At 46.6% G+C, this 27,583-nt stretch overlaps 1 protein-coding gene across 5 annotated transcripts; it reads left to right on the top strand.

Moving 5' to 3' along the window:
* Positions 1-13: 13 nt before the first annotated feature.
* EIF4E2 (eukaryotic translation initiation factor 4E family member 2) lies at positions 14-26,972 on the top strand. Of its 5 annotated transcripts, XM_039856029.1 has the most exons (8): positions 14-170; positions 5,388-5,502; positions 6,509-6,643; positions 10,418-10,522; positions 11,718-11,870; positions 11,968-12,104; positions 18,700-18,778; positions 24,380-26,972. In XM_039856029.1, exons 1-7 carry the CDS (start codon positions 151-153, stop codon positions 18,743-18,745), a joined length of 711 nt encoding a protein of 236 aa, XP_039711963.1. In that variant the 5' UTR covers positions 14-150; the 3' UTR covers positions 18,746-18,778; positions 24,380-26,972. The 5 variants fall into 5 exon arrangements, with proteins under 5 accessions (XP_039711963.1, XP_039711964.1, XP_039711962.1 ...); XM_039856030.1 differs by lacking the exon at positions 18,700-18,778; XM_039856028.1 differs by lacking the exons at positions 18,700-18,778; positions 24,380-26,972 and adding an exon at positions 13,808-14,072.
* The last annotated feature ends 611 nt before the right edge of the window (positions 26,973-27,583 follow it).

The following is a 27,583-nucleotide window of genomic DNA, read 5'->3' as shown; positions in this document are numbered from 1 at the left end:
CTGGGCGGGCGTCCCGGGATACCCGCCCCCCAACCGGGCCGGCGCGCCGACGTTCCGCTGCGCCCCGCGCAACCGGAAGTGGCCGGGCCCTAGGCGGAGGGACCCGGCGGAGCGGAAGTCACTCCGTGAGGCAGTGGCGACGACGAGAGGATGAACAACAAGTTCGACGCGTGAGTGGCGCGTGGCCGTCCCCCGGGGCCCCTTCCCCCAACCGTTCCCCGCGCCTGTCCCCGCCGCGGTCGGCGGCGACGCCAAGTGCGCGGCGCCGGCTTCCCTCCCGGGCTCGGGCTGCGGGCTGGACCTGGCCCGGGCGGCCGGCGGGCAGGAGGGGGCTGGGGTGGCGGGGGCTGGGGGTCCCGAGGACCCCAGGGCCGCCCGGAGCGAGGGCGAAGCGCGGGGGACGGGAGCCGGGTGGTTGTGCCGGCCGGAAGGAGGCTTGCGGACGCCCCGCCCCGGCGGGTGCGGGTCGCCTGCGATGTGAGGGGCGGAGACCGCGGCGGTTTGGGTGTTTCCGCAGCCCGGCCACCTCGGAATTGCTGCATCCAGCTTCCCTCACACGCCCGTTCCGCCTTGGGCCGCTCATCTCTCCTGTCTGAGTCTCAGTTTTCTCACCGGCAAAGTGGGGACGGTGATAGAGCCCGTGTCGTATAGTTGTGAGGATGCAGTTAGGTAATGTGGCTCTTGGGCTCAGCACAGTGGCAGCTCGGTCACCGTATTCTCATCGTCTTCCTGAGACTCCTTCCTACTTCCTCTCTCCTCCCCCTCCTTTTCCCTTTCAACACACCCTTCGAGAGCTGCTCGGTGTCTTGCCCGGAGAATATCCTTGTCGTTGTCCCATTCTGCACTTCTGTGTGTACCCTGTCTGATTCCCGGCTCCAGCATCAGACAAGTCGGAGACGCAGAAAGGAAATACAGAGTAGTTTTGCACATTTCCCTCCAGCGATCGTATCGAGGTAGATTAGGTTCTTAGCTCTCTCCTACTAGTCCAGTAAATCTGTCTTCTCTCTCGAAGATCTAGATTTTCAGTCCCATACCCACCAATTACCAGCTGTTTGACAGCAGAAGAGATAACCCAGGCTCTGAGCCATTGTTACCCAAGCCACATTAGTGGTTAGCGCCCCGCCGCTGCCGCTGCCGCTGCCGCTGCCGCTGCCGCTGCCGAGGGGTGTGATAGGGGTCAAATCACATTCAGCCTTGCGTAAAAGTACTTTGTGAATTACTAAATAGCGAGGTATAAATGTGAAGTGGAGTTACTATTGGTTTAGGTTGTGACCCCCTGCTGCTGACGGGGAATTGTTTTTTTTTCCCAGTACAGCAGAGTGCTGGTGTACATGTTTAGAGGTCCTGGATTCCAGCACGCCAGGCAGCTCCTCAGGAATGTTTCCTGGTTGCCGAGAGGGCTCTCCTAGAAGTCTGGCAGAGCCCAACCCTGTACTAACCCCCTCTTCCCTAACGTGAAGCCTGCAACACCTAGCTCCAGATCCAAGCCCTGCCTCTGTCTAGTTTTCTGCCGGTTCTGTACCCCTTCCTCCACTGCACTGGACAAATCAAAATTTTATCTTAAGAAGACACTTAATCTGGCCCAGTCCTACCCAAATCATCCGGAGGTCTACAGTAAGCTAATTTAAGAAGTATCTTGCCAGGTACTTTTCCCGTGTTATTTCTACTTCTTACAAACCCTGCAAAGGGAATCTTGTTACCACCTTTAACAGATAAGGAAAATGAGACTTTCTGAGGTGAAATAACTTGCCCACAACAACAGGAAGGGCCATATGGTGAGATTCAAACTCAGATTTGTTGTTTAACCTTGGTTCAAGCACCTCTTGACAAAAATTAATCTGGGTCATTTTTAATTAGTTCTAGTTATTAACTCTTCCTTATACTGAGCCAGAATTTTTTGACATCTGTCGTCCAGCTATGCAGGAAAAAAAAACCCTAGCTTTCTTTCATTTAAAATGAACAATTGAAGACAGCACTCCTGCCCCTAATTTTAGTTTTATCGTTTTTGTTTATCATGCAAAAAAAATCTGCAGAATTTTTAGACCATTGTTACACACTTGGCTTTTGCATTCTTCACCACGTGGCTCCTAAGGACGTGTTTCAGTTTGCCAGAACCCTAAAAGCCCAGTGCCTGGAGTTGAGCACTGTAGTCTTATCTGCTGGGCTCAGATTAAAAAAGAGCTCTGTCCTTTACGATCTGGGCTCCACTTCTACTAATGTAACCTGAGACCGTAATTGCTCCGCACCCCCTACACCTATCAAGTCGTTAGCTACCACTGCCGTTGATCCTATTCATATGCAAAACTCCAGAAGCTTTCACTGCTGCAGTCCCAGCTGTGATGAGCTCGGTTTCCTGGTCTAGATGCCTAGCTCGATTTTGTCCCTCCTCGGTCTTTGTTAGCTTTTGGCCCATTCTTAACTACTGTCTGAACCACTTATTTGGGACCCGTCCTATTCTGCCTTATATTGCTTTGATTTAGAAATCCATTCACTAAACATGTTTGTTTTCTGCCACTGTCTGATGTTAGACATGTAAAGATGAATTAGATCAAGTTCTTACCGCAAGGAATCCGTGTAGTCAGAGAGTATGAGAACATACCTGGGCAGATGCTTGGTGAGCTAATTAGGTGCCACTCAGTCTGGACAGCCTCAGAGATGCTAATTACCTGCCTCAGTCTAGAGAGCACTGATTTTTCAGTCTGGATTGTATCTTGGCTCAAATCCAGCTTCAAGCTAGGAAGAGTAGCCTCTGGAAGATAGTATGTAAATGACTTAAGTGTAGGCTCAGGGGGTAGGGAAATTGGTTAGCTCCACCCTCAAGAGTTAACAGGAGGAGACTAAGGTCCCTTGGGGTTTTCAATTACTATCTTAGAAGGGAGAAGTGTGGTTCAGGGATCAGCATCACCGTAGTGTTTCATCTCTGACATAATTGTTATTATTTTTCTGTTTTCTAGTAGTGATGAGCAGCAAAACCACTAAAAAGAAAGGAACTTTCTATGCTTTGCGTGGGGTAGCAAAATGAGAGATGCTGGGTGACCGTGTCCCTCTTCAACAAAGACTTAAAGGGAAGGGATATAATGGGAGATTGGGAGCTGATAAGAGAGGGAAACGGTTTGAGTCCCTGGGGTGTGCCCTAAAGAAGAGAGCTGGGAGCTGTTTTGCGGCTAAGCAGTAGAAAACCCATGAGATGTTCTTGATCAGGAGACAAAAAACTGACCACAACAGCATAACTGGACAAGGACAAACATAGGGAGAGGTCCGGGAGATGGGGGCCTGGCTCAGCCTAGGGGGAAGTTAGGAAAAGAGAAAGTGGCCCTCAATCTGAGACCTGAAGGACAAGTTAAGTAGAGGAAGAGGGTCCTGGGAGAAGAGACCACATAATGAGCATACAAAGGGGTGAGGTCAGGGAACTGCAAGGAGGTTGGTTACTGCAGTAAAAGGAGTTTGATGGGACCAGGCAGGAGGTGCTATCGTCACATGCAGGCGGAGCAGGGGCCTTTGTGCTGTGCTGAGGCCCAAGTGTGTGCACCTTATTTCCTCTGTCAGGCCCTTGGGGACAGTCACTCTGGTGTCTGATACAGGCAGTAGGTGTTTGGTAAATGTGGTGGGACTTGTGTGCTAGACAGGCTCCTTTTAGGGAAAAAAAAACCAATGCAAGTTTCATAAAGTGTATGAAGTAAGTATAGAGATAAGGGTCTCCCAGAAGTCCAGGGAGGTCAAGCCAAGCCAATGAAATGGTAGCACCACAAACAGAACCACTCTCTCCATTTTCTCTTCTACTCCATTCCCTTTCCCCCTACTGCCTTTCTCTGCTTGTGCTCATTGTCTGTATTCCTTGTGGCTTTTCTAGTATGGGCCCTCTGTGACCGCCCCAGCTCCGACTCTGTGATCTTTTCATCTTCTGGATGAAAAGCTGAGGCAGGAATCTGCTCATAACTTTGAGCAAGGCCATGAGGCATTGATTATTGGCTGGGCTGGACTGTCTTTGGTCAGGAGCCCTTCGTGGTCAGGGTCGGGGCTGGGCATTCATGGCACAGTCCTACAGCTAAGACTGTGAGATGGGCAGAGCAGGCACCCCAGCACATGGCTAGCTCACGCATTCTAATATCTATTGAGTGTTTTTTATGTGCTAGGCACTGGAGATTTGTGGACAAAAAGATGTAAAATGTAACAGGTTTCTGTATCTGTATAGGGTAATATCTGAGTTGAATTTGAGCATTTCTAGTACCTTTCTTGAGAATCGCCCAATTCCATTTGACTAGATAGTCATTAGGGCGAGAAAGGTGATTTCTGAGAAGATGTTGATAAGTTAATGGTCTAGCTCTAGACTAAACAGCATTCTTATCTTTGTGAACTCACCTTCTGTTTATCTGTCTCAGTTCGGTGACCTTTAGGTGTACCTGAAAGTCTTGGGGTAGTTTCACTGCTCCTAAAGTAGCACCTGAAGTACAGATCACTGTACTTGTAAGGCGAGAAGACATTCCTTCCTTCCTTCAGTCATTTCTTCTTTTCATTTAACATTGATTCAACATCTTGGGCTGCATGTTAGGGCAGCATCTTCTTGTCCTAGGTGCTGGAGAGCAAAGATCGATAGGACACTGTTCTAAGGGATCCCTCCATCTAGTAGGAAAAACAGATGTGGGAGGAGTGGCACCTTAGGCTGGGGGGTTAGTGTTTGCAGATAGTACAGATGTGGGAATTTCAGTTGCTTTGGAGGGTGGGAAAGAGGTTGCTCTAGACAGGAGTCGGATTCTAGAGTATCTCATACTTCATTCATTGCACTTTTCCTGCAGGGTGGGCATCAAAGGGCAAGGGACATTGAGAATTTTAAGCATGGAATTTCAGTGATCAGATTTGCATTGAGAAAGATCATGCTGGTGGCTATGTGGAGGGTGGGTAGAGGATGGAGATTGTGTTAGGGAAACCGTTTAAGACTCTTGTAATAAGAGAGATGACAAGAGGACGGCCTGAACTAAAGCTGCAACAGTGGGGAAGGGTAGGAGAGATGGTTAGAAGTGGCAAGAAAGGTAGGTAAGTTTTAAACTTCATTTGAAATGCCGAAGCAGTTATTTAATCCAGAAACTCTCATCATTGTTGACTCTTTATTTTTGGCAAAGAAAACAATCCCTTAAACTGTTTACCTCTTGTTTCTTTGCACAGCCTGTTAGGAAACTGAAAGATGGTGCTTTCTGGAGCTCACATGTTAGCTGATGGGCATTCCATGTTTGTTCGATCCTCCTAATTGGTTTTCTGTGTCCTTCTCTCGTTTTATTGCTAGTCTTTTGAGCGACTTTGGATTGGTAACATGGTAGTTCATTTGACCTGGTAGCTCCGTTAGGTTAGAATCAGCGCAGTCAGGGATAACATTGTTTTGCCTTTTTATTTAGATTGAAAGATGATGACAGTGGGGACCATGACCAGAATGAAGAAAACAGCACACAGAAAGATGGTGAGAAGGAAAAAATGGAACGAGACAAGAGTCAGAGCATCAGCAAGAGGAAGGTGAGTTTTGTGCTGCACAAATGTCGTTGCCTTTGGACCTGAGACGCGATTATTTCATGGAATCTGTTTATCTGGACGATACCAGGTTAACTTGTTTGCACAGTTTTGTAATATCTGATTTCATTCTCAAGAAAAGTTGTTGATTCAGTTCATTTCGGGACTCAGAACTTTTCCCTTGCCCCAGGACTTTGAGATACTGCCTTGCTTGCCAGGATTCTCCTAGCCTGAGGTAGGGGAGGTTAATCCTGGAGTTTAACAAGGCTGTTATTTGCTTCATAAGCTGCTGCTGAGTATTTCAAATCCTGCACATCCCTTGAAATTTTAGACTCTTCAATTAGTAATAGTCTAAGCTGAAAGTGACTTGGAAAAGAGAAAATTTAGACAATGAAACATAGATCAATTTCTTGAAAAATCAAAGCAAACATTAATTACTTCATTCTGCAATATTGAGTACCCTCTAAAGGCAAGCATTGCAGGTGATGAGAGAACACAAAGGTGAAACTAAGGATCAAGGAGCTTATATTTAATGGTGTTGATAATAGTAATGGACATTTATTGAGCACTTACTGTATGCCAGGTACTGTGCTAAGCTCTTTACATCTATTTTGTGGTCCTTTTGGCAACTCTACGGGGCGATTATTATTATTTTCCCCATTTTGCCGATAAGCGTCTGAGGCACAAACAGGTTAAACAGCTTGCCCCAGGTGACTAACAGTGCTGGGCTCCAGGAATATGTTGAGATAAGATACAAACATGAATAGCTACATTATGAAGTAGAAAGTTACAAAAGCCATAAGAACACTGATAAAATGTTATAGGAACTTGGAATCAGTTAACCACTAAAGAAACTTCCTGTGTAAGCAAAATCTGGGGCACCGTTGCAGGTAGTTGAGGATGCATCCTCTCCGAATTGTGGAGGTCATAAGGGGTGACGCTGTAAACTCTTTTCTCAGTCTCAGAGCATGTGAAAAAAGCCCAGGATTAAACCACTTTCTTTAATTCACAGGCTGTTGTCCCTGGACCAGCAGAGCATCCCCTTCAGTACAACTACACTTTCTGGTACTCCAGGAGAACCCCCGGCCGTCCCACCAGCTCACAGAGCTACGAGCAGAATATTAAACAGATTGGCACCTTTGCCTCTGTGAGTACATAGTGGTGTAATGTAGTGAGCCTTGGTAGTAAATTCATGCCTGTATTTATATCATTGTTTATTTACCCTCCTGGTAAACTATTTAGGATTCTTGTTTTCTTAGTCAACTGATTTGAGCCTCTGAGGTCAGATTTGTTCATGCTTAGGTTTCTCATTAGACATCCATAGGTAACGACTGGAGTTATCAGAAGGGGTAAATACAAAAATACAGGTTTGTTTAAGTAGATATTTATTGAGTCCTTAACTATGCGCAAAGTGTCAGGGAGCGAGTACAAAATTTTGTAGCACATAGTGTCTATTCTCATGAGGCTTGATGGTAAAGTTGAGTAAAGGTCAAAAGTTTCTTTTGTATTTAAGGACCTCCCATCAAGGTTTTGGATGTGTTAGTGATTATGTATAAAGTAACATCTTTTTCCTGTTTTCAGAAAGAAAATGAAACCTCTAATATTTGTTTTTGTGGGTGCTCTCAGTACAGAGAGCCCAGGATCTGTCTCTTCTCCCGTGCAGGTGGCTAGGTTTATGTTCCCTGAGAAGCTAGCTATCTGCAACTAAAACCAAAACCAGTCTTATTCAACAAAGATTATTATGCATTTACTATGTATTGTACATTCCATCTCTGGGCAGAATCAAAATGCAGGATTTGTTCTTATAATTATTGAGCTATCTGTCCTGTTGAAAATGCAAACACTAGAAACTATAATAGACAGTAAACGTTACAACAAAGTAGTAAAGAGGAAGGACACAGTGATAGGCACTTTGTGTAATTTCCTTCGATTGTTCCAATAGCCCTGTGAGGTCATTGATGTTGTCCATATTTTGCAAATGAGAACAGCGAGACTTGGGTTAAGTATCTAATCCACAGTTTCGAGTCAGTTGTAATTTACTTGACTAAGTAGAGGAACCAGTATTGAAACTCAGGTCAGGCAGGCTGTAAAAGCCACCTTCCAAAACCTATATTCTTTCACTCTTCCTGTGTATCAGAAGGCATGACAAGAGGCTCCAATTTTAAAAATATTTGCTTACTAGACAAGCTATATTTATTTATCTGATTATTATTAATCAGATATACTGTACATATAACATAGTCATCCGATGACTAGGCTGGGTTTATATGTTCCCTGATAAATTTAGGCTTTCTGAAATAGTAAAAATAGCTTGTGCACTGGTGCACATTTGGTTCAAGAAATGTTTGTTGAATGAATGTAAGGAACTTGTAGGGTTCTAAAATGAATTAAGACCTTGCTTTTAGGAAAATAAGACATGGCCAGGGATTTCTAGTTACAGAGACAGAAGAGCTCTGGGAGGTATGGCCAGAGAGCACTCAGAGTTCCCAGGACAGAAGGAGGCCATTTCAACTTGCGGAAAGCCTCTTTGGGACGAGGTGGGTTTAAGGCTGAAGTTTAAAAAATTGAACAGGTGTTAAGGGAAAGGAATTCTTGCCAGAGAATTAAACTTTTGAAAATATCCATGTACAGTTGACCCTTGAACAGTGCTAGGGTTGGGGGCGCGGACCTCCACGTGGTCCACAGTCGTGTGTGACTGCAGTCGACCCCCTGCGTCTGCCAAGTCCCAGCCATGGGACAACTGAGGTTGGAAATGCCTGGGTCATTTGAAAAAATAGCACGTGAAAGTGGACCCTCGCGGATCAAACGGTGTTCAGTAGTCAGCTGTATTCCTAACATTCCCAAATCGATCACAGAAAGTTCGTTACCTGCTCTGTGGGAATGTTAGACGTTACAGCCGTTACGTTGTGAGATTGTGAACAGCTGGTTGAGCACTCGGGGTCAGAGAAGACACTGAACCGGGGAGTAAGTTTTCTCTCGGGATTCTGTCCGGCTATTTTATGGTGATTACAAATATTTCTAGCATTTTTCTTACCCTCTTAAGGAAAACATATATGAATTGCCCAGCTTGTTAAAGGAGGGTTTTTGTTTTGTTTTCTTTTGGCATGTAGGCTGAGTTGAATAGAGTTTATCATTAGCACCATCTTGGGTTAATGCTTGTTCATTACTTGTTGGATGTTTGACCGTATCTAAAGTCCCCTGTCAGGTAATTCAAGGCATTAAGAAATGCCTCACAGTATTAAGTTCCTCACAGAGAAATAATCGTATTGTGAAACCTTTTATTAAACCCAAGCGGTATTTCCCATTGGTCCTTTATCTTAGTATTTAGCAACATGTAGAAGTTCTGGAAATTCGGGTGACTAAGAAGGCAATGTTTTGACTCGGAAAGAGCATTGGACTTGGGTCACCTATTCTGGTGCTTGAGCATGGGCTGGAGCAAGTTCTGAAACCATTTTCTCAACTGTAAAAGGAATAAGGTAGTTGATGATTTCTGAGGTCTTTTCTGCACCTCATATTCTGAGTCTGAACACAAAATCTTTCAAATTTAATATTTCTTGAACTGCTTACTTCATTTCTCATGGTTTAGGTGTAAGATTATGGCTATAAGATTGTATAATCTGGCTGTAAGCCTGGAGGAGACCAAACCATGATGGCAGTGCTTGACTGGGGAATTGGGGATGGCCTGTGTCTCTCCCCGACTACCGCCTTTAGTTCCTCACTCACAGTGAGCCACAGTTTCTAGTGCATGTACTTTATTTCTTTCCACTGTGTTAAGGTGGGAAAGATTGTTGCTCATCGTGTACAGATGACCACTTGTTAACCCAAATCACTGTAGGCAGTTAGGCATAGCAATTGCTAAGATGAAAGACTGCATCGAAGTCCTAGGAATGACATTCTTGCCTCACTTCTCTGTAACATGAAACATCGCCTGTGTCCTGTTCAGGAACTGAAGAGACAGCCGTTTCACACAGTGTAAGGTCTGTTTCTCCTCAGTTGCTTTCCAGATCTAGAAATATGACCTGAATCTCTGTCTACCCAGTACCCATTTCCAGCTACCCAACATGGTATCTTGCTGTGTGTTTGTTTAGAGCCTCCTCAACAATGTGGGCAGATACCAGATGTTCTCTTCAGATTGTTCCACATTTTCTCTTGCCTCCTAAAGCGTGCCTCTTTACTGGCCAGTACTTTGTAGATGTCCTCTGTGAATCACAGAGGATTAGGAAGTAATTTCTCCCATCAAGGCACTAGTGAAAGAAACAGCGGTAGCATCATGAGTATAAATAAGTGCACATTTGATGGAGAAGTATGTCCAATAGGAGCAAGGAGAAACAAATGTTCTAGCTAAGAAGAGGGATGTAAACCCCAAGTATGAGAGGGAGGCTGACTCCTCCTTGGTTTTGGACCGTCTTGGCCTTAGGTAAGGCACCATAGTATAGAGTAGTACATGTGGGTGATTCTGTCACTTGTGCTCAGTAACTAAACAGAACTAGAATGTATTTCACTGTAGCTAGTACTGTATTTGCCAGTGAACAGTCTTTGATCAGGAGGTGATCTGGTCCAGGCTGAGGCTACGTGGCACTTAATCTACCTCAGGACTAAGGGGCTTCTATTGTGTAAAACGGTCTTCACAGCACGTGATGGAGCATGCAGCTCCACCAGCCTGAGGCTCCTGGCCGAGGCTGGCATTTCTCACCTAAAGAGTTTGTTCTTATGCCAGCAACATTATGTTTTTCTTTTATCCAAGTCTGCCATATTCTTTTGTCTAACATGCCTTCCCATATGGTCCTCCAGGTGAAACTGTATCCTCCAAAAGTGTAGCCTGTAACAGTGTCTTCCATGTTTATGCCCTTCTCTTAGATATATATTGTATTCATTCAAAGAAAAGACACATCTTTTGTACTCTGGGGCCTTCTCTTCGCAGGTGGAACAGTTCTGGAGGTTTTACAGCCACATGGTACGTCCCGGGGACCTGACAGGCCACAGTGACTTCCATCTCTTCAAAGAAGGAATTAAACCTATGTGGGAGGTAAAGACTGAGGGCCTCAGACTACTTTTCTGAACATGTTCCCGCCCGCCCCACCCCGCTAAGGTTTCGATATTTAAAATCTCCTCTCAAAACTGCACCACTGTTTGGTACATCCTTAGAACTGGTACCTCTGAGAAAAGACACAGATGCCATTGTTTGTCTGGATCGTTGGTGCTGGGGGGTTTTGAAAGATCGTTTTATCTCTAAAATGGTGGTATAACAACACTAAAGGATTTTTTTTAAAAATTACCCTTATCCCTATAGAACTGGTTGTGTGTGGGCAATATATGATCATGATATACTTACGATTAAAGTGGATAATAGATGAGCTAATAGGCAATAACTGGGGACCCAGAGCTGAGCGCCATGGTCTCTGCTCTGCCGTAATCCATAATCAAGTCCAATGCCAAGGCATTTTTTCTAGAAGACAAATGTGATCGCATCCCCCCACCACCCATTTTTTTTTCATTCTTATGTAGCTCTTTATTTTTCACATGATCTTGCACCTGATTTGCCTTTCAGGCCTCGTCTGCCATCACCTCTAAATGTTCCCTTCACCGCAGCTCAGCCTTCCTTTGCATCTGCCCGTCGTCTCACACTCAGAGTTTGCACACACGTTCCTCCCGGTGCCGCAGAGCCCTTTGCCTGCTCTGCCTGGCCGCCTCCCGTGTCTCTCAAGACTCGGCTTAAGTGTTTCTTCTTGAGTGTTTCTGTCTCGTTCCTTAACTCGCTGTGCACATCCCTGTGACAGCAGCACCCGTCCCGCCGTCCCGCCGTAGTTAATTGTCTCTCTCCTCAGCTGGACTGGGTCTGGGTAGAGACCGTGGCTTCATGTCTGTGTATTTGAGACATGGTGACACTTGGTAAACTCTTGGCAAATAAAGTGAGGAATAATCTGTGTCTGAAATCTGACATCATTTCATTTTGATCCTCAAAGTAGCTTCGGAAAAAGGGGATTCTTTTTAAGGGGTCCGTTTAGTCTTTTTTTGTAATGTCTTCTATGAGGATTCCCACCTCGTTTTCCTTTTTTTCCCCTTTTCTTCTCTCCCTGGTCCTACCGCCATTTTTCCTGTGAAGTTGAGTGATAGGAACGTGACAAGACCTCTTAGTGTTCAAGGGATCTTTGGCTTTTTACTGACTTTATGCAAAAGATAAGCTGTGAAACCATATTTTAATGCTTTGTGTCTTTTCACAGGATGATGCAAATAAAAATGGTGGCAAGTGGATTATTCGGCTGCGAAAGGGCTTGGCCTCCCGTTGCTGGGAGAATCTCATCCTGGCCATGTTGGGGGAGCAGTTCATGGTTGGGGAAGAGATCTGTGGGGCTGTGGTCTCCGTCCGGTTTCAGGTAAGCCTCCCTGGGGGCAGGTCGGGGGTCATGCATTGCCTTTGCTCTCCTCACTGCCTCCGGTTGGCTGTGATGACTCCCTCTGTCCCTCCTGTAGGAGGACATTATTTCCATATGGAATAAGACTGCCAGCGACCAAGCCACCACAGCCCGAATCCGGGATACGCTTCGGCGAGTGCTTAACCTACCTCCCAACACCATTATGGAATACAAAACCCACACCGACAGCATCAAGTACGTGTTGGGGGGGGTCTGGGGGAGCATCTCCCTAAACTTGGCAGGAGTAGGTCCTTAGTGGGGTTCAGAGGAATACGGTCGTACAGGAGACTGACTTATGGAGAAGGGACAGATCAGCCTTTCCCTCCAGTGCCTCTGACCACTGGTAGCAGCTCTCGGCTGGCAAGGCTCCCTGCACGCCTGCGCTGTGGCGGAGAGCGCCCCCCGCAGAATCCCGGTTGCAGTGCCTGGGCTCGCTTCGTTTACACAAGCTGTCTTGTCTTTCGTTGGCTAACGACGATCTTGAAATGAAAGACAAAGTGCTTTTCTTTTTCTCGCTTTTTTTTAAGATAATTTTACGGAACAGGAAAGTCCTCCTCCCTGTCCGCCCCTCCCCCACTTTTGCATGTCTTTTTAACCTGTTAGCCTCAGTCTGTTTCTTTGTCCGGGGAAACTGACTTCTGATCAGGAATGATGACTCCATCTCTTTGTGTGCGTAGAGCTGAAACCCCAGAGAAGGCAGAATAATGCGTTCGTGAGAGTAGAATCTAAGAGAATCATGAATGCCGAAGGGGAGATAAGCTTTGCGCTCTACCTAGGGCTCAGGGAAATGGAGCTGGATATCCACACGTGAGAATCACTGGTTAAGGTTGCTCTTTCAGTGATCGAATGTCATAAACAAATCCAGGTTACCATGAAGACATCGTGGGGAGTGGCTGTTAGATATTCTCCAAGGTGGCGGGCGAGCTAGCCAACCAGGAGTCGGAACTTTTAGGTTTACTTCTGACTCCAGCATCCCTGTGTGCCTTTGGCAAGTCCCTGCCACTCTGCTTTAGTTTCCCCAGCTGTAAAATGGGGGACAATAATACTTATCAGAGTTGTTGGCAGGCTGATCGAATCTTTGTAAGTGAAGACCCTCAGATGGAGACTGCTCTGACAGGGCCAAGCGTTATAATTGCTGTATCATCATCATCATTAATAATATCATCATCATGTTATTCTTATTAAAAACTAGTAGTGGGCCCAGCGATGGTGTTCAGCAGAGCGGCCGTTGGGAGTCTGTTCCACGCATTCACAGATGACGTTGTGGGTGGAGTGGGCTTGAACTAGCTCAGGGCTAGTTTCTCACTGGGAACACTGCCATAGGAGTCGGGTCCGTAATTAAATGGCTTGGTGTGACTCATTGTGGCCACCAAGAGTTATCAGCTAGCCAGAGCCCTGTCTGTTTGGCTTAGCAGCCCTGCATTAGCGTTGTTTTTCTCCAGGCAGATATTTCCTATTCTTTGTTCTGGGGGCAGAAGTAGTTTCTGCCCTCCAGCCAGACTCAGTGCAGGTTGGAGAGCTCCACACATACTTTTTGTAGGACTCTTATGTTCAAGGTTCCTGAACCCCCCCATCCCCCCAAGGGCAAGCTTTTCACCTGGATAGGAAAGGGAAAGCGGTTTTTAAAACTCTCCCCTCTCCACTGCTCTCCCCCTAATACCCTGAGGCAGTTCTTCCTGACTTTCTAGACATGTGTACAAGTCCTTCCGGAGCGTGGGAGAGCCCGCGGGCTTTTTGCCTTGGTCTGCTGCTCGCTGCTTTATGTAGAGGTCTGCCTAGCACTCCCGCCCTGCGGCTGCAGGGCACCAGATCGCCCTCCTCGACACCCAGATGCTACTTGCCCTCGCGTCTCCCTCTCTTTCCTCCCCCAACGTGCCAACGTTTTGCACTTCCACTAGAACGCCAGGCAGGCTGGGCCCTCAAAGGCTCCTTTTTCAAAACCTCTGGAAGCCGCGGTTGAATGTGCCATGACCCTCTCCCTCTCTGGATGGCACCATCAATGAAGCTGGCATCATCGGAGCCTCTTGTTCTGTTGGCGTGCCACCTGGAAGATCCTTCTGTCCCGGACAAGAGGAATCGAAGAGCATTTGATGTTTTAAGAACAGGCTGACACGCAGCAGCTGCAATAGCAGCTGAGATCACTTAATAAATGGTGCTAAACTAGCTTGTCTCATGCTCTTGCTCTTTATGGTGCATCAAAGAAGTGGCCCTTCAGACTGACTGTCACCATATTAAGGAACGGCACAGACTTCTCCACGGAGGGCCATCGGGGGAATGCAGCCTCATTTCCATAAGCCTATTGTACAGTGTCACGTGGTGTTTCGTTGCACTTCTGTTGAGGTCTGACATAATGAGGTGACATCTAACTCTCAAAATGAGGCCCCATTTCCTGGTACTTGAGTTTTAGTTCCCATCTAGTCACGCTGATAAAAGAACAGCGATTTCTGATGTAGAATTCAGCTTGGAAACCGTTAAGGTTGGAAAGGGGGGTCCTTGGCCTTTGCTTTGCTGACTTCGTTCGCCTTTACTTCAGAGACCTCTCTTGCTTGGAGATAAAGCCCTGCTTCCACCTGTGTGCGGCTGGACGTCTCTGGCTTCCTCGCTTTGTGCTAACGGGGTTTTCTCACTGCCGAAGCTGCCCAGGCCACGAGCTCTTTGCCAGCCTTCTCCCTTCTGCTTTCCCTGTAGAGCCAGATCATCTTCCTCTTTAAGCCGTCTCTGCTTGCAAGATCTCACGGTTCTAGCCCTCCCCTTCTCCCAGGGTTATTGCGCATCAGGATCCGGGGTGGGGAGGCATCTTCCTCCTCTGTGAGTTTGCTCCTTAGGGTAGCCGACCGTAGCACACACCCGCCCCTCATGTGCTTTGTGGCTTGGCTTATATGAGCTGCAGCTTGGCCTGCAGGCCCCTAACCTGCATGTAGAATTTCAGCAAGCCTCCTGTTACTTTAGATTTCCTTGGGAGCTGCCACCAAAACCAGAAATCATTTTTACAGACTACTAGGTCAGGTTGCCTGATAGCCTCTGTGAAGGTGGCTGTGGGCCTAACGAGGAGCTTTCCAAAGTGGCCGATCCATTTTGGAAGCGCCACCCTATGCTTGTACCATCCTGACTGACCACCAGTCTCCCCGTGGCCAGGGATCCCACAGAACACACACTGGGACTAGCACCCTGGGCTCGACATTCTGCAGGTATTTGTGTCATCACTTCTTTTGTTTATTGCATATCAAAATGGGTCGAAGTACTTAGAAAATGGAGATGTGTGCTCTGCGGAAATGCCTACTCTGTTTTCAGCGTTTGGCAAAGAATTACCTTCTGTGGCGTTTTTCCTCTTGCCTTCCACCATTATGTTACATGTATCGACCTTAATTTCAGCTAATATATAATATATAAGTGGTCCAGGAGATGAGCTTGACGTCACATTCCTGAGTAAGAGTTGGTCAGAAAGCACCAGACCGACCGTGAGACCCCTCTGATCCTTGTCACATAATGAACAGAAGCCAGCACTGTTCTGCTTTGTTCTGTTCCTTGTGGCTGTTGCACAGGTATGGCCTTATTCGAGCCAGAGAACAGCAGCTGCCGGGACTTGAGAATTCAAGGGACATGAAGGAAGGAAGTATTCTGGAGAATACGCCCGAGTATTCTGGAGATTAGGGCTGCTGGAAATGGTGAGAGGGCCTTTTTTAGGAGTGGCTCCGCTTTCTCAGTCAGCTGTGCCTCCATCTTGCTGTGTTTCAGTCCAGTTTCCAATGTCCTTTTTCAGCCGTTTGGTTTTTCCGGCCTCCCCCTCAGCGCACTGCTTGTGGCCTGTCCCTGCCGCACTCCGAGGTGGGCTGTGAGGCAGACGCTGCACACGACACCTGGTGAGCTGCTTCGCCACAGAGGGGGTGCCTGCCCGTGGCCGCCTGCCCTTGTCACATTGCCAGCAATCGCCCCTCAGGGGTGAACAGGTCCCGTTGAGAAATGAGAAACTTGTTAAATCGAGTTTTAGTTCAGGTGCATGGCTCCTTTTAAGAAGGCCAATAACGGTTGAGGTTTTATAGGTTTGGGTCCGCGTAGGCATCAAGTGACTCACTATATTCTCCATTTTGAGAAGAAATCTTATAACAGCCAGACTTGCAGCCTAGAATCACGGGACCACCAAGGTAAAATGGCACAGAGCCATGTAAAGCAGCAATGTCTTTTGTGAGGAAATTCCTCTTTGGAATAGTCCCACTGAATCCCTTTGTGCCCCTGGCCTGGAATGGAAGAGGGGAAGACAGGGCCATCTTCGCTCAGTGGGACACAGTGTTGGGGAGCCTGACCAGACCCCTCTGCAGAGGAAGTTGAGGGTAGGTGACTTCTCTTTATTTCTTTATTCTAGAGGAGAAATGGGTCAAATCGTGGGGAATTTCCTCAACCGTGTGTGGATTTCATTGTACTTAAACATTGAACTTCGTAGACAAGGACCAGCCATCCCTTCTATTATGGCCAAATCATAGCCTGGTGGCATTCGGTCACACCAGTGTAATCGCTGGCCTGGCTTTGCATTTGTGATATGTACTCCCCTACTTATGTTCAAAGTAGAGGAAGCTCAGACTAGCAGGCCGAGCTAGTCCATGGATATTGGGGGCCAGCCAAGTGCAAGGCTGTGAGCCAGACTTTGGGTGGGGATGGGGACAAGCAGAGTCACATAGAAATGAGATCTCGGCTCTCAGAGTTTGCTTTCTGGTGAGTGAACTGAGACAGGAGTGGTCTTTAAAGGACTCTGTTAACCCTGTCATTTGAATTTGTTCAGAATGCATTATAGGCTATATCAATCCAAGGTAAATTTTTTTTTTTTTAAAGAAGCTTTATTCGTATCACATGTTTAACATTTAACTTGGGTTCTTCTTTTACCTTTAAAAGAAGTAAGTTTTAATATTACCTAATATGCCTGGGATGCCAGATGGAAAATAGCTAGAATATTCACACCCAGCTTTAGGCAGTGAATTTGCTCTTAGCCAAGCATTGGGCTACGAGAATGAATGGTTGTGCCAGTGACTATAGCCAGTTATTTTATTTCCGCTGACTCCACGTGAGGAAATTTCTTTACCCAGATTCTTCATGTCGAGGTTTAACATATGAGAAAGATACTTCTGAAGAAAACGGGAGGGCAGCTTAATACTGGAATGGATTAGAAGGGAACTCTTAAATCCATATTTCTGCAAGTTCTTGACCTCTGGACTAATTTAAGCCTTTCTGGAAACAAAAGGATAAATGAGATGGAGCTTCAACACAACCACGTAATTCTTGTTGACATTTAAATTGCTTAAAATAAAATTTAAATCTCAGTGTTAAAACGAGAGAGGGGTTTCCTGGGTCATTGACCAAACATCGGATTTTGCTTTGCCCTTAATTTGAAGTGAAAAGTGAAATGGCCCAACGTCACTCATGGACTCAAAAAAGGTCATCACACGACCATCTTGGAATGGACTGTGGAGCAGATGCCTTGCTGTGGAAATCGAGTCTGTGAATTGACAGAGACTGACACACTTGTTTGGAGGTCTTCCGATTTTCTTCACTTCGGTTATCATTTATTAGTAGCTTTGGTAATACTCCCGGAAGAAACTATTAACTGCAAATCAACCTCTTATTCTAAGAGGTAGATCATTAACTTACAAATGCTCCTGTTCAGGAGAGGGACATAGTAATGAAACTGGTATAAATACTGCCTGGAAGAATGAATTCATTGTCTCTATTTAACCCCTCTCTGTTAAGAAGAAGAAAAGCTACAAATAGAAGGCGTGGTAATAAAGTATATTTTAGTGACCATAATATTAAACCTGTAATGAGTGACAGAATATGTTGCCACCCTGAGTATTTTCACCTTTTAAACCAAGGATGGAATAATTGACAGGAATTTTAGATTCAGCACAGTTTACCCACTATTTATGTAACTCTTAGGGAACTTTGTCCCTAATGGGGCTGGAAAGTGGCTAGGGCAAAAGGCAGGGTCAGTTTCTCTGAGAACACTCGAGGTGGGTCGGGGCTCCTGAGCACGCAGGGACCTGGGTTCTCCCGTCCTCAGCCAGCGGTCAGCGGCCTGTGCTTTGTTGAGCAATGCCCTGCGAGACTTCCCCTCACTCCCGTTCTTAGCCCTTCCTAACCCCGATTTCTAAATTGAACAAATCGGCATAAAAGTTGTAAATGAGCATTGTTCCCTGCAAATTTTGAACTGCCGTGGCCTCCACAGCTTAAATTTTAAGATAGTTACATGGCTCTTTTCAGCAATGGAACCTGGCACAGGTTTAGGATCTGAGGTTAGAAGGGTCAGAAGTTGGACATGTGAAAGCAGCCTCGTTTCCCCGTTGCATCTGTAGACGCCACGATGCCGTTGAGTACCTGCCTCTACCCTCAGGGTGAGGCTGATGGAGGAAGACAGTTTCTACCCCCTGTCCCCACGTCGCACTGCTGCCCTGCTCCAGTGACTTGGAGGTGTCCTCAGTGGCGGCCGAGCTTAGCTCCGAGCTCATTGGCTTCCCTGGTGGACTTGATGGAGGGGAGAGAAAGACTGCGCAAAGCCTCGGGGGAGTAGCGAGGGCCTGGCTTCGCCAGTGGAGCAAGCCAGGAGGAGTGCCAGATGTCCCCGAAAGGCGCTGGCCAGCGCTGCTAGCCTGAGTGGAAGGTCTAGGTGGGACCCCCACCGCTGTGCTTGGGGTGTGGGTGGCTCCGCCCGGCCTTGAGGGGGAGTGGGGGTTACGTGTCTGTTCTCTCTTTTTAAAAAGCTTTTGATCTGAATGTGCTGTTGTGTTTTTTGTCTCTGGTTTGCCAGGGCCTGGGAGGAGTTTCATGGCCTGGTGAACAGCAGCGGCCGCTGATCGGACGCTCCCCCTCTGTCTCTCCCACTCAGGGTAGGGCCTTGTCTCTTCTCTGTAACCTTGCGACATACCTCTCAGCCATAGGGCCCGTCTCCCCAAGGGGCTGCCCTCTACCCAGCTTACCCCCAACTTTGCCTCTGCTGGCATTGGGTCTGCTGCCGCCTCTCTGGCTGGTATCACAGTCTCAGAAAAACACCGAGTCCCAAACCACTCAATTACCAGATCTCTTCCGATGCCAGCATTTTGTGATTATAAATGTGCCACAAGTCCTTTTTCTCTTGCCCAGACGTGGCCATATTTAAACCAGCTGGCAGTGTCCTGTGACTAACAGGGCAGTTCCACAGGCCCCAACATGGGTTAGGTGAGAGGTATGTCCTTCGTTTGCCGGTGGTGTTTGTCAGTTGTGAGGACACAGTGCTAGAACTTCGGGATCTCAGCAGAGAGAGAACTGGGGGTAGATGTCGGGGCTCCATAGGAGACGTAGCTCCAGGTTGTACTGTAAGTGGACAGACAGTTGCATGTTCATGGCAGGGCGAGGCCCTGGGGTCCGGGAGGCTGGGTCACCTGAAGCGCTCCCTCGAAGAACATTTGTATTTCAGTTAAGGGAGTGCCAAGCCCGTGTCTGCTTCTTGGGCAGAGGGAATTGGGTACGTCCACTCTGGACGAGAGGGGTGGATGAACGACTACCTGCGTGTGCCTGGCCTGAGAATATTCTCGAACCTCAACTACCCCACACACCGTCACCGTCACCGTCACCACTCCTAAGAGATAGGGAATTCCTGAGATTGGAACAGAATGTGTCACCTGTAGTGGCTGCTTGAGAACCCCTCCTTCCCCGGATAGAAATGAGACTTTTTTCAAGAAACCAGCATTCCTCAGGCAGGCTGGAGCAAGATGACGCTGTGAGGGACAGAAGCAGGTGGCCGGGGCTCTGAGTGCTCTCTGCAGGAGATAAACGGTCCCAGAGTTCCCATATTCCAGAGGATGCAGCTCACACCTCTATTTATTTTTTACTTATTTTTTTTTTTATTTTCAGAATTTTTATGAGTTTGAGCCAAATTGATAACACATGCCAGGGGAGCAAGATCTCAAATACTCCCTCATAGTTCTTTTTTAATAGTTTAATTCCCTTATTATAATTTCATTTTCAGAAGACAATGCTAGTTGAAAAATTGCAATTTAAAAGGTTTTTCTGTAAAACGTAGTCAACAGAATTCTAAGATAGCTGCTAACATCCACAAAGAGAGATGAAAAACATGCATCAGCTGTACTATTGGATACATTTATTTGCAGGCTGAAAATAGCAGATATGTGAAGCCAATTAAGTTAAATTTCCAGAAGCCTGGTGCTATAATAGAATTGTTTTAATAACATTACCATATTTAGTTATTTCTCAGAGTCCTTTTTTTGCTTTTAATATCCCTAAAATTGGGATGCTTACAATGAGTGTGATTTTTGTCTTTGTTTAAATGACAGTATTTACTTCTTAGAGTACATAAAATGATGAGACCTTTAAAAATCAGTAGCATCTTAGAGTCCATGAAAAAGGCTTTTAAAATGAAATTGGAATAATCAGAATGGAAAATTTTAAATGATTCCCTCTTCCCTTAGCTGTCACCGAATCTCCCAGGAAAAATATCTGTGAATTGCTTTGAAAAGTCATATATTTGCATAATTTCCATTTTGTGGTCTCTTTGTTCTTTTTCCTGTCTCTACTCCCCCTCCCCCATGTCTTTCTTATCAGCAGATGAGGGGAGCACTTTGTGGTTTAGCTGTTCTGCTTCTCAAAGCACAGATTTGGAGGTCTCAGAGGTGTAGTAGCGTCTAAACAAAAAAATCAACTCGCTTCATTATCTCAGTGGATGTGAAAAAGACTTCATGGTTCATCTCTATCGATTCAGCCTTGAAAGAGGTGTTCCCGAAAGACGCGCGCACCCAGCTCCTGTTTGTTTGAGCTGCCGTGTCAGAGGCCCCTAACTTCGGCCTTCTCGTCCTCTTTTCTTCCATATAGATCATGGTCTATGAAGAAGTAAAAACGGCTATTTAAATATTTCTCGAACCACAAGTACTTTTCTCAGTTTAGCTGATATTTTATGCTGTTATATATGGCTGCTAGTATATTAGGACTATTTCATTTGACCTCCATTGCCAGTAAGTATTGCCCTTTCAACTGTGGCTTCGCCAGAGGTCCCAGCTAGCTGCTGGGGGAGGATTCTGGTTACTTCTGGGCCTGGGCCTGGGCCTGGGCCTGATGCACAGAGCAGCAGTCTATATTGTTGGGGAATGAAGTTAGCGTGGTTGCTCTGTGAGAGATGGGAGATTGAAATTTGCCTCACTCTACCCAGGAGGTTTGCAGTTGTGTTCATTAATACGTAGGAAGGAGAGAGGAGGAAGCCAGAGCTGGCCAGGGACAGCTGATGGCCAGGGAATGTACCCCTGAAGCCCCGTGTGCTTAATTAAGCCTGCGGGCCGACCGGTGAGTGCGCTCTCAGAGCCCCCTTGAGAGCAGAGACTCAAGTAGACGCGCCCAGCTTTCCCTAGGGGACCCAGAATCACTGTGGTGCTGTACTGGACAGCAGCACAGTGGCAGGTGGCTGCGAAGCAGGGAGGCACTCTTCTGAGGAACTGACCGCCTGCCCCTTGGTCGTCCACCCTCAGGAGCTAAGCTCTACCTCAAGTCCCTCTGTCCAGAGTTTACCGGTCCATTTCGAAGTACAAAAAGGTGATCGTTTTGAGGCAGAGAAAGCTGTTTCAGAGTACTTGCAACGGTTCTCCCCAAGTTACCTGGGAGTGTGAAGCTGTTTGGATGGGGCTCTGCAGTTTCTGAGGCCCTGTCATCAGGACAAAGGGTCATCCGGTAGAGAGAAAGGGTCTCTCCAGCATCGTGGGTCTTTCGGCCCTGTTTCCTGTGCCCCGGAGTATAAAAGTCTTCTGGAATAAATTAAGATACAGTGGAACTTCTCACATCATTGAAAAACCAAAACAAACAATGAAAACCTCCCCCAGAGCCCATGCACCATCCCAGCATTGCCAGGGGCTCGAGGGGCCAGCTCTCTGGAGTTCACATGATTTTCTAAATTTTAGTTCGTTTTTAAAAGAACAGAAGCCCATCTTAAAACAACAACAACAACAACAAAAAACCCCTAAAGTCACCTGTGGCCTGTGCCACTTGTCTGCATTCTCCCTTCCCCGTCTCCCCGTCTCCGCACCGCAGCCTGGGCGAGGGACATAACTGAGGATTAGTTCCCAGCTGGTGTGAGGCGAACACACGCCTTAGACTAAATTTGGTGCCTCGCTGTTCTCGGCTCACTTTTTTAGAAAGACTGGACCCAAGCCACCAACTGCCACCAGCCTGTCATTGTCAGGAGCCCGTCACTTACCCTTCTTGCTCTTTGTTTTCCTGTTTATCAAATTCTGGAAAACCTCAACTGATCTTCCTGGCTCCTTTACTCTCTACCCCTTTTCCATTTTACAAATAGGATTTAGAACGATTGTGACTTCTTAGGTTTTCTGACTATGAAGCAATCTATGACAATAGAAATAATAGGAATAAATACTAAATATCTAAGTGGGAAAATGAACTCTTCAGTTTACCTGCCACAGAAAAAAAGAATCTGTTTCTGGCCCAACCCCAGCACAGAACAAGAATTCTTTTAAAAGATGATGGCCTGTTTATGGTGATGAGCAGAGTTTTCTTATCCAGAAAATTCTCTTCTTCACATCACCGAAGAGCTGAAAGGGCTGGGTCCAGATCCTTGCCTGCCATTTCTCTTACTTCAAGATAGATAATTCTGCCGTGTTCAGAAAATTCTCTGATTCTACCTTCCCACACGCTCCTTCTAGTCACTCATCTTATTTCTCCCTGCTGATTGACTGTTTTTTTCTCCTGCTGATTGACTTTTGTGATCCAGTTACTCAATGGGGCCAGAGGTGGCATCAAAAGGGAAGCACACCATTCCTTCCTAACCACTTCTTTGTTATTAGAGGTGTCCTCTGTCATGTAGACTCAGTATTATAGCACGTCGTCCCTAAGGGGACTCAGAAGTAGCACACACACACATCAGTTGTGCCTGCTTTCCTGTCTTGTGATCAGATATGTTCCTTATTCTTTGCTAGCTACTCAGGGCACCTCAGTGTGGTCTGCCCGGTATAAAAAGATGCTCACCCCATTAAGTTCTCTTTGTGTTCAGTCTTCCGCTCCTCAGATGGAAATCATTGAAATGTTCAGCGGCCATTGATTAATGAGCTACACGGTCATGTCCTATAAGTTATAAAAATGCCGGTGGGCTTTTCAGTTCTTTCTCAGCCAGAGTTCACCTACACCAGCTCCAGTGTCCCCTCTCAGCGTAACTGTCTACAGTGGTTCTTTGTGCAGCAAGGGCTGTTAGTTACTGTCCGCCCGCGGCCATCATGGAGGAGAATCTGTCAGCCAGTAGGAAGAAACTGGTGTCCGGCTGGGGCGAGCATATTCTTTCATCCGGACCCATTACCCTGAGTCCATCAACTGAGATCATTTAAAATAGTTTGGTTAAAGCCAAAGTTTCTGGAATGCCCCCATTCAAATTAAAGAGAAATAATGACTCCAAACTCAGGTTAATGAGAACTTCTGTTTCAAAATTTCAGACAAATTTAAGTCTTAAGCACTGGGCCAGAACAGTAGATGAGGTGACGCTTAAGGCTCCTGGCGACTCTTGGATTTTGGGATTCAGATTGGCGATGTGAACGGCTCAGATGTCATTGGATTTCTATTGGGGGAACAGGAATGGTTGCTAGTGGGTGGCCAAACCTGTCTACATCTGATAGAAGGCAATCAAGAGGACACATCTTATGATCTGTTACGCACATACACACACACACACACACACACACAGGTGCTTCTCTTTCAAGAATTCTAGCTAAGTTTCTAAAGTGAAAGGTGCCTGGATTTCACCACTTGGAGTATCTTTTCGTGAGCAGCTGTAAGTTTATTTATTTTATTTTTTATTTTTAGTAGCTGTAAGTTTCGAACTGAGGGCTGTTCAGTTGGCTAGTTGGTTGATTTTTTGAATACATAGTGCACTCATATGGTTTAATTCTTTTTAAGTGTGTGTGTGTCTAAGGAAGAGAGGAAGAGGCTTCCCTTCCACTCATATTCCTTCTGCCCCTTTTCCTCTGTCGCCTTCCCCCGCCCCAGGTGGCCGGCGTTGGTTTCTTGCGGAGCCTTACAGAGCTTCTTTATGTGTATACAAGCGAGTGTGAACTATGACCCTCTTTCCCCCACCCCCACTTATACACACCCCTCTGCACCTTAACTTACCACTTTCTCTTGGAGACTTTTCCATAGTAGTAGGAAGTGTCCTTGGTTTTTTAAAGCTGCACAGCGTCCCGTTGTATGAATGTTCCATCATGTTAATATTTACCAGTCCCCTATTGACGTGCATTTGGGTGGGTTCTAATCCTTTGCTTTTGTAAACGGTTGAGTCAAAGTGTTAGAAGGGACTTAGGAGGCAGGTTGCTGTGTTGGCATTCGATTAGCAAGAAAGGACAGTGCTGGAGTGTGTCATGAGGGCCCCGGGTTCTCCCCCTATATGTGTGCGTTGCCTATAGATGATCTGTGTATTGAATGCTCTATTTTCTCCATGTTTTTTCTTTCAGGGACAATTCAAGCTTTCGAAATACAAAAATCACATTGTGAAAGTCCACAAGCTGGCAATAATCCTTTTCTGTATGTGTGTGTTTGTCCGAAATGGATGGGAGGTCTCCAACTGGTCCTTCCGTCTCGTCTGCTCACTGAAGGGACGTCCCTGAGCCGTGTGCTCCCTTTTGCACTCTTTCCTGGAGGACGGATCCCGCTAGACACCCTCCAGCATCGCGGACTTTATAAAGCGGAGAAACGGCAAACGTGACTTTGTAACAGACACACTTTTTTTTAATGGGTTTCGGTGGGGGGAGTTCAGCCTTTCATTTTGCTGTGTGCTATCCAGATGCCTCTTGGGCCTTCTGCCGTGCTCTCCTCTGCTGTATGGAGGGCGTCGTGACCACGTGTACAAGCCAGAGCTGTCAACTGAGAGTTATCAGTATTATGAATGTGCATCCAGGAAAAGCTTTTCGTTGGAGAGTCCCAGAATAGCTGTAAATGCTCTCTTCTAGCTCTGTCATTAAATTATTGGGGCATTTTGTTTATTTCGCAACCCTCTTCCCCCAAGCCCGCCACTTTCTGAAAGCGTGTTACTGATCTTTGTGGTCTCTTGCCTCGTGCCCTCCAGCCGTCCCTCCTGTGGGACTGTCCGTAGGCACTGCTGCACTTAGCATTGTAATCCAGTGCGAGCAGCTCAGATCACACCGGTTGCACTGAGGCGGCTTAGAAGGTATGGCGTTGTAAATTAAACTGGAGCAGAATCCGGTTTGGATGGGAGTGAGATTGTAGTAGAGGTTCTGAGCGCAGGGTTCGGAACTTAGGGCAGCGTCGGAAAGCATTTTCCCAGATGAGCAGGGCCCGTGGGTCCAGCTTGTTCCTGTGGGTTCTTGCATGCCCTTCACTGAGGAAGGGAAGCAAAAGCTGCTTGTTGCCAGGTATTAACACTTAGTATGGTAAATTCTGTGATCCTGAAGACAAAGTCACCATGATGGGTGGTTTTCTTTGTGTGGCTGTGCCTGTCTGCAGTGGTTGGAAACACCTGCTTTCCGTCCTCAGCACCTGGTGTATATGTTGGCACGTGTGCTGATCCACGAGTCCCACAGAAACCCCTTGCAGGCCACTGCAGGCGTGCCTCAGAAATGGCCAGGCACACGTCAGAGCAGCTAGGTGATCTCACGCCCAAGGACTGAGTGAAGTCAGAGGTGGAAGAGTACCTAGGATTGAAATAAGTACTGAGTACCAGTCCTACAGCGACCTCCAAGGAGCACTGTCATACTTGGCTCTTGTGAGCAGAGATCGAAGTACCTTAAATTAAGGTCTCTCCTAAAACCTATCCTTGCAGGCCAGCGGGCCTTAGCCACCTGGTCTCAGAGAGTAGCAGGCATTTCCTTATCATATTTATATTACTCTCCTCCTACTTTCCAACTCCTGAATACCTTCTAATCACCACTCTCTTGGGATGCTTTTTCCTAAAAGAATAGGGCAGTGCAGAGGCCAAAAGAGAGGTGCTTCCACTATAGATGAAGTTAGCTCAGATAAGATCTAGCAGTGATTTAAACTCCAGAAATATGAAGAATGAATTCTAGAGCCCAGACAGTTGTGAAGGGCTCAGGCCAACATCGGCTGACATGGGGAGCAAAGGTTACCTCCTGAGATCTATTTAGACCCCAGCGAGGCCTTCACTTTTGCCCAAACTCAGATTTGCCACGAAAATTCCAAAGAGAGCAGACATTTGCATTCGCCCTCCTTTGGGCGTCCGCCTGACCGTACGTGTGTGCGTGTGCATGCATATGTGCATACTGTGTTGACGAGTGAGGGTTTAGTCGTGCCCAGTGCTTAGGTTTGTTGGCCATATTCGTGTTTTGGCTTTTTTATTTTTTATTTCTTTGAGGGGGGTGGGTCTCATTTATTCAGGTTTTTTAACCTCGTGTTTTCTAGAGTTGCTCATGCTTCCCCTTCCTCTTTGTCATTGCAGTGTTTAAACATTGTTTTTTCCATCAGAACTGCTGACCCTGTGCTGGTTATAACCGGTCACTTCTGGTAGACAGCATCTTACCCCCTGATATCATGCCTGCAGCTTTAAATGGGAGACTGACAAGTTGATTTATCCAAACCACCCTTTTTCCCAACTGGCTTGAGAGGTCTTTTCACTTCTGACTCCACAGGCCTCTGCTACACTGAGACACGACACAGGGATGGTTATGGTCTCACCTGTTCTAGAGACAGGGAAAAGGTGCACCAGGGCTGACCTAACAGACGTACATTGCTGCTGAGAGATGGGGGGTCGCTTTCCACTTTGCACACGCAGGCTTTTCCCATGACCCCTCCGAGCGAAGTCTGAGTTTCCATCTGCACCTGGCCCCGGCTCCTCTCTAGTGCTCTTCCTGTTTCATCCTTCTATTCACGTGTGTATGTGTGTGTGTTTTCCCTGTGACATTAGCAGTGGCAATAATTTTCCACCCAGAGAGAAGCTTATGGTCCACGATGCTCCAAGAATGAATTTCCAAGTATCTGCCAGTGGAGGAGCAGAGGCCGTGACAAGAATGATGCGATGTTGCACTTTCAGAGCAATTGTCTACTGCGGTAATAAATGCAAATGATCAGCAAGAACCAGGCTGTGGACTCGTTAGTACAAGGGAAACGGGGGTTCTTGGAGCTCGTCGCCACGGACGCTGCCCTTCCGTGTGTGGGTCTTCGTTCGAAGCGCATTCCAGAACAGAATATGTGGGCTAGGACAGGCAATGGCACTACCATGGATGTAAATGTGTCGTGAAACTATCCTCTGCTTAGTATTAATCATTGCCAAAACTCAACTTACAATTTTCATATCAAAATAGAGTTCTTAATTTTAATGCTTCTCAACTTGGGATAAGGAATATTGGAATGGAAGGAAGTTCAACAAATTAGATTTTCAAGTAAGAAATCGCTCCGGGCCTACGCTTGGAATGCTCGATTTAGACTAAATAGCTTAGCCCACAGGTGGACACGTGGGGCATCCTGATGACCAGCACCTGTGCGAAACACCAAGCCAGAATGGAACTTTTGCAGAGCCTCTGCTACTGTTGATAAAGGATTTCAAGTAATACAGTCTTGAGACTGTTTCAGTAGATGGGAATTTCCTTTCTGTGTGTATAGGTCATGGTCCAAACAGGAGTCAGAAACCTTGCAAGTTATTTTTATAGTACGATAGGCTTATTGACTGAGCAGCTAAAAAAGGCAAA

Source organism: Pteropus medius, unplaced genomic scaffold (assembly GCF_902729225.1).
Source record: "Pteropus medius unplaced genomic scaffold, Ma_sr-lr_union100, whole genome shotgun sequence".
NCBI classification, from domain to species: Eukaryota; Metazoa; Chordata; class Mammalia; order Chiroptera; family Pteropodidae; genus Pteropus; species Pteropus medius.
This window is presented reverse-complemented; position numbering and strand designations above follow the sequence as displayed.

What these genes read in the sequence shown, in the direction of transcription:
- EIF4E2 (XM_039856026.1), top strand. Translation starts at nt 151, where the DNA reads ATGAACAACAAGTTCGACGC. An exon ending in AGAGCATCAGCAAGAGGAAG is followed by an intron (nt 5,503 to 6,508) that starts GTGAGTTTTGTG and finishes TTTAATTCACAG; the next exon opens with GCTGTTGTCCCTGGACCAGC. An exon ending in ACCCACACCGACAGCATCAA is followed by an intron (nt 12,105 to 13,597) that starts GTACGTGTTGGG and finishes CTGACTTTCTAG; the next exon opens with ACATGTGTACAAGTCCTTCC.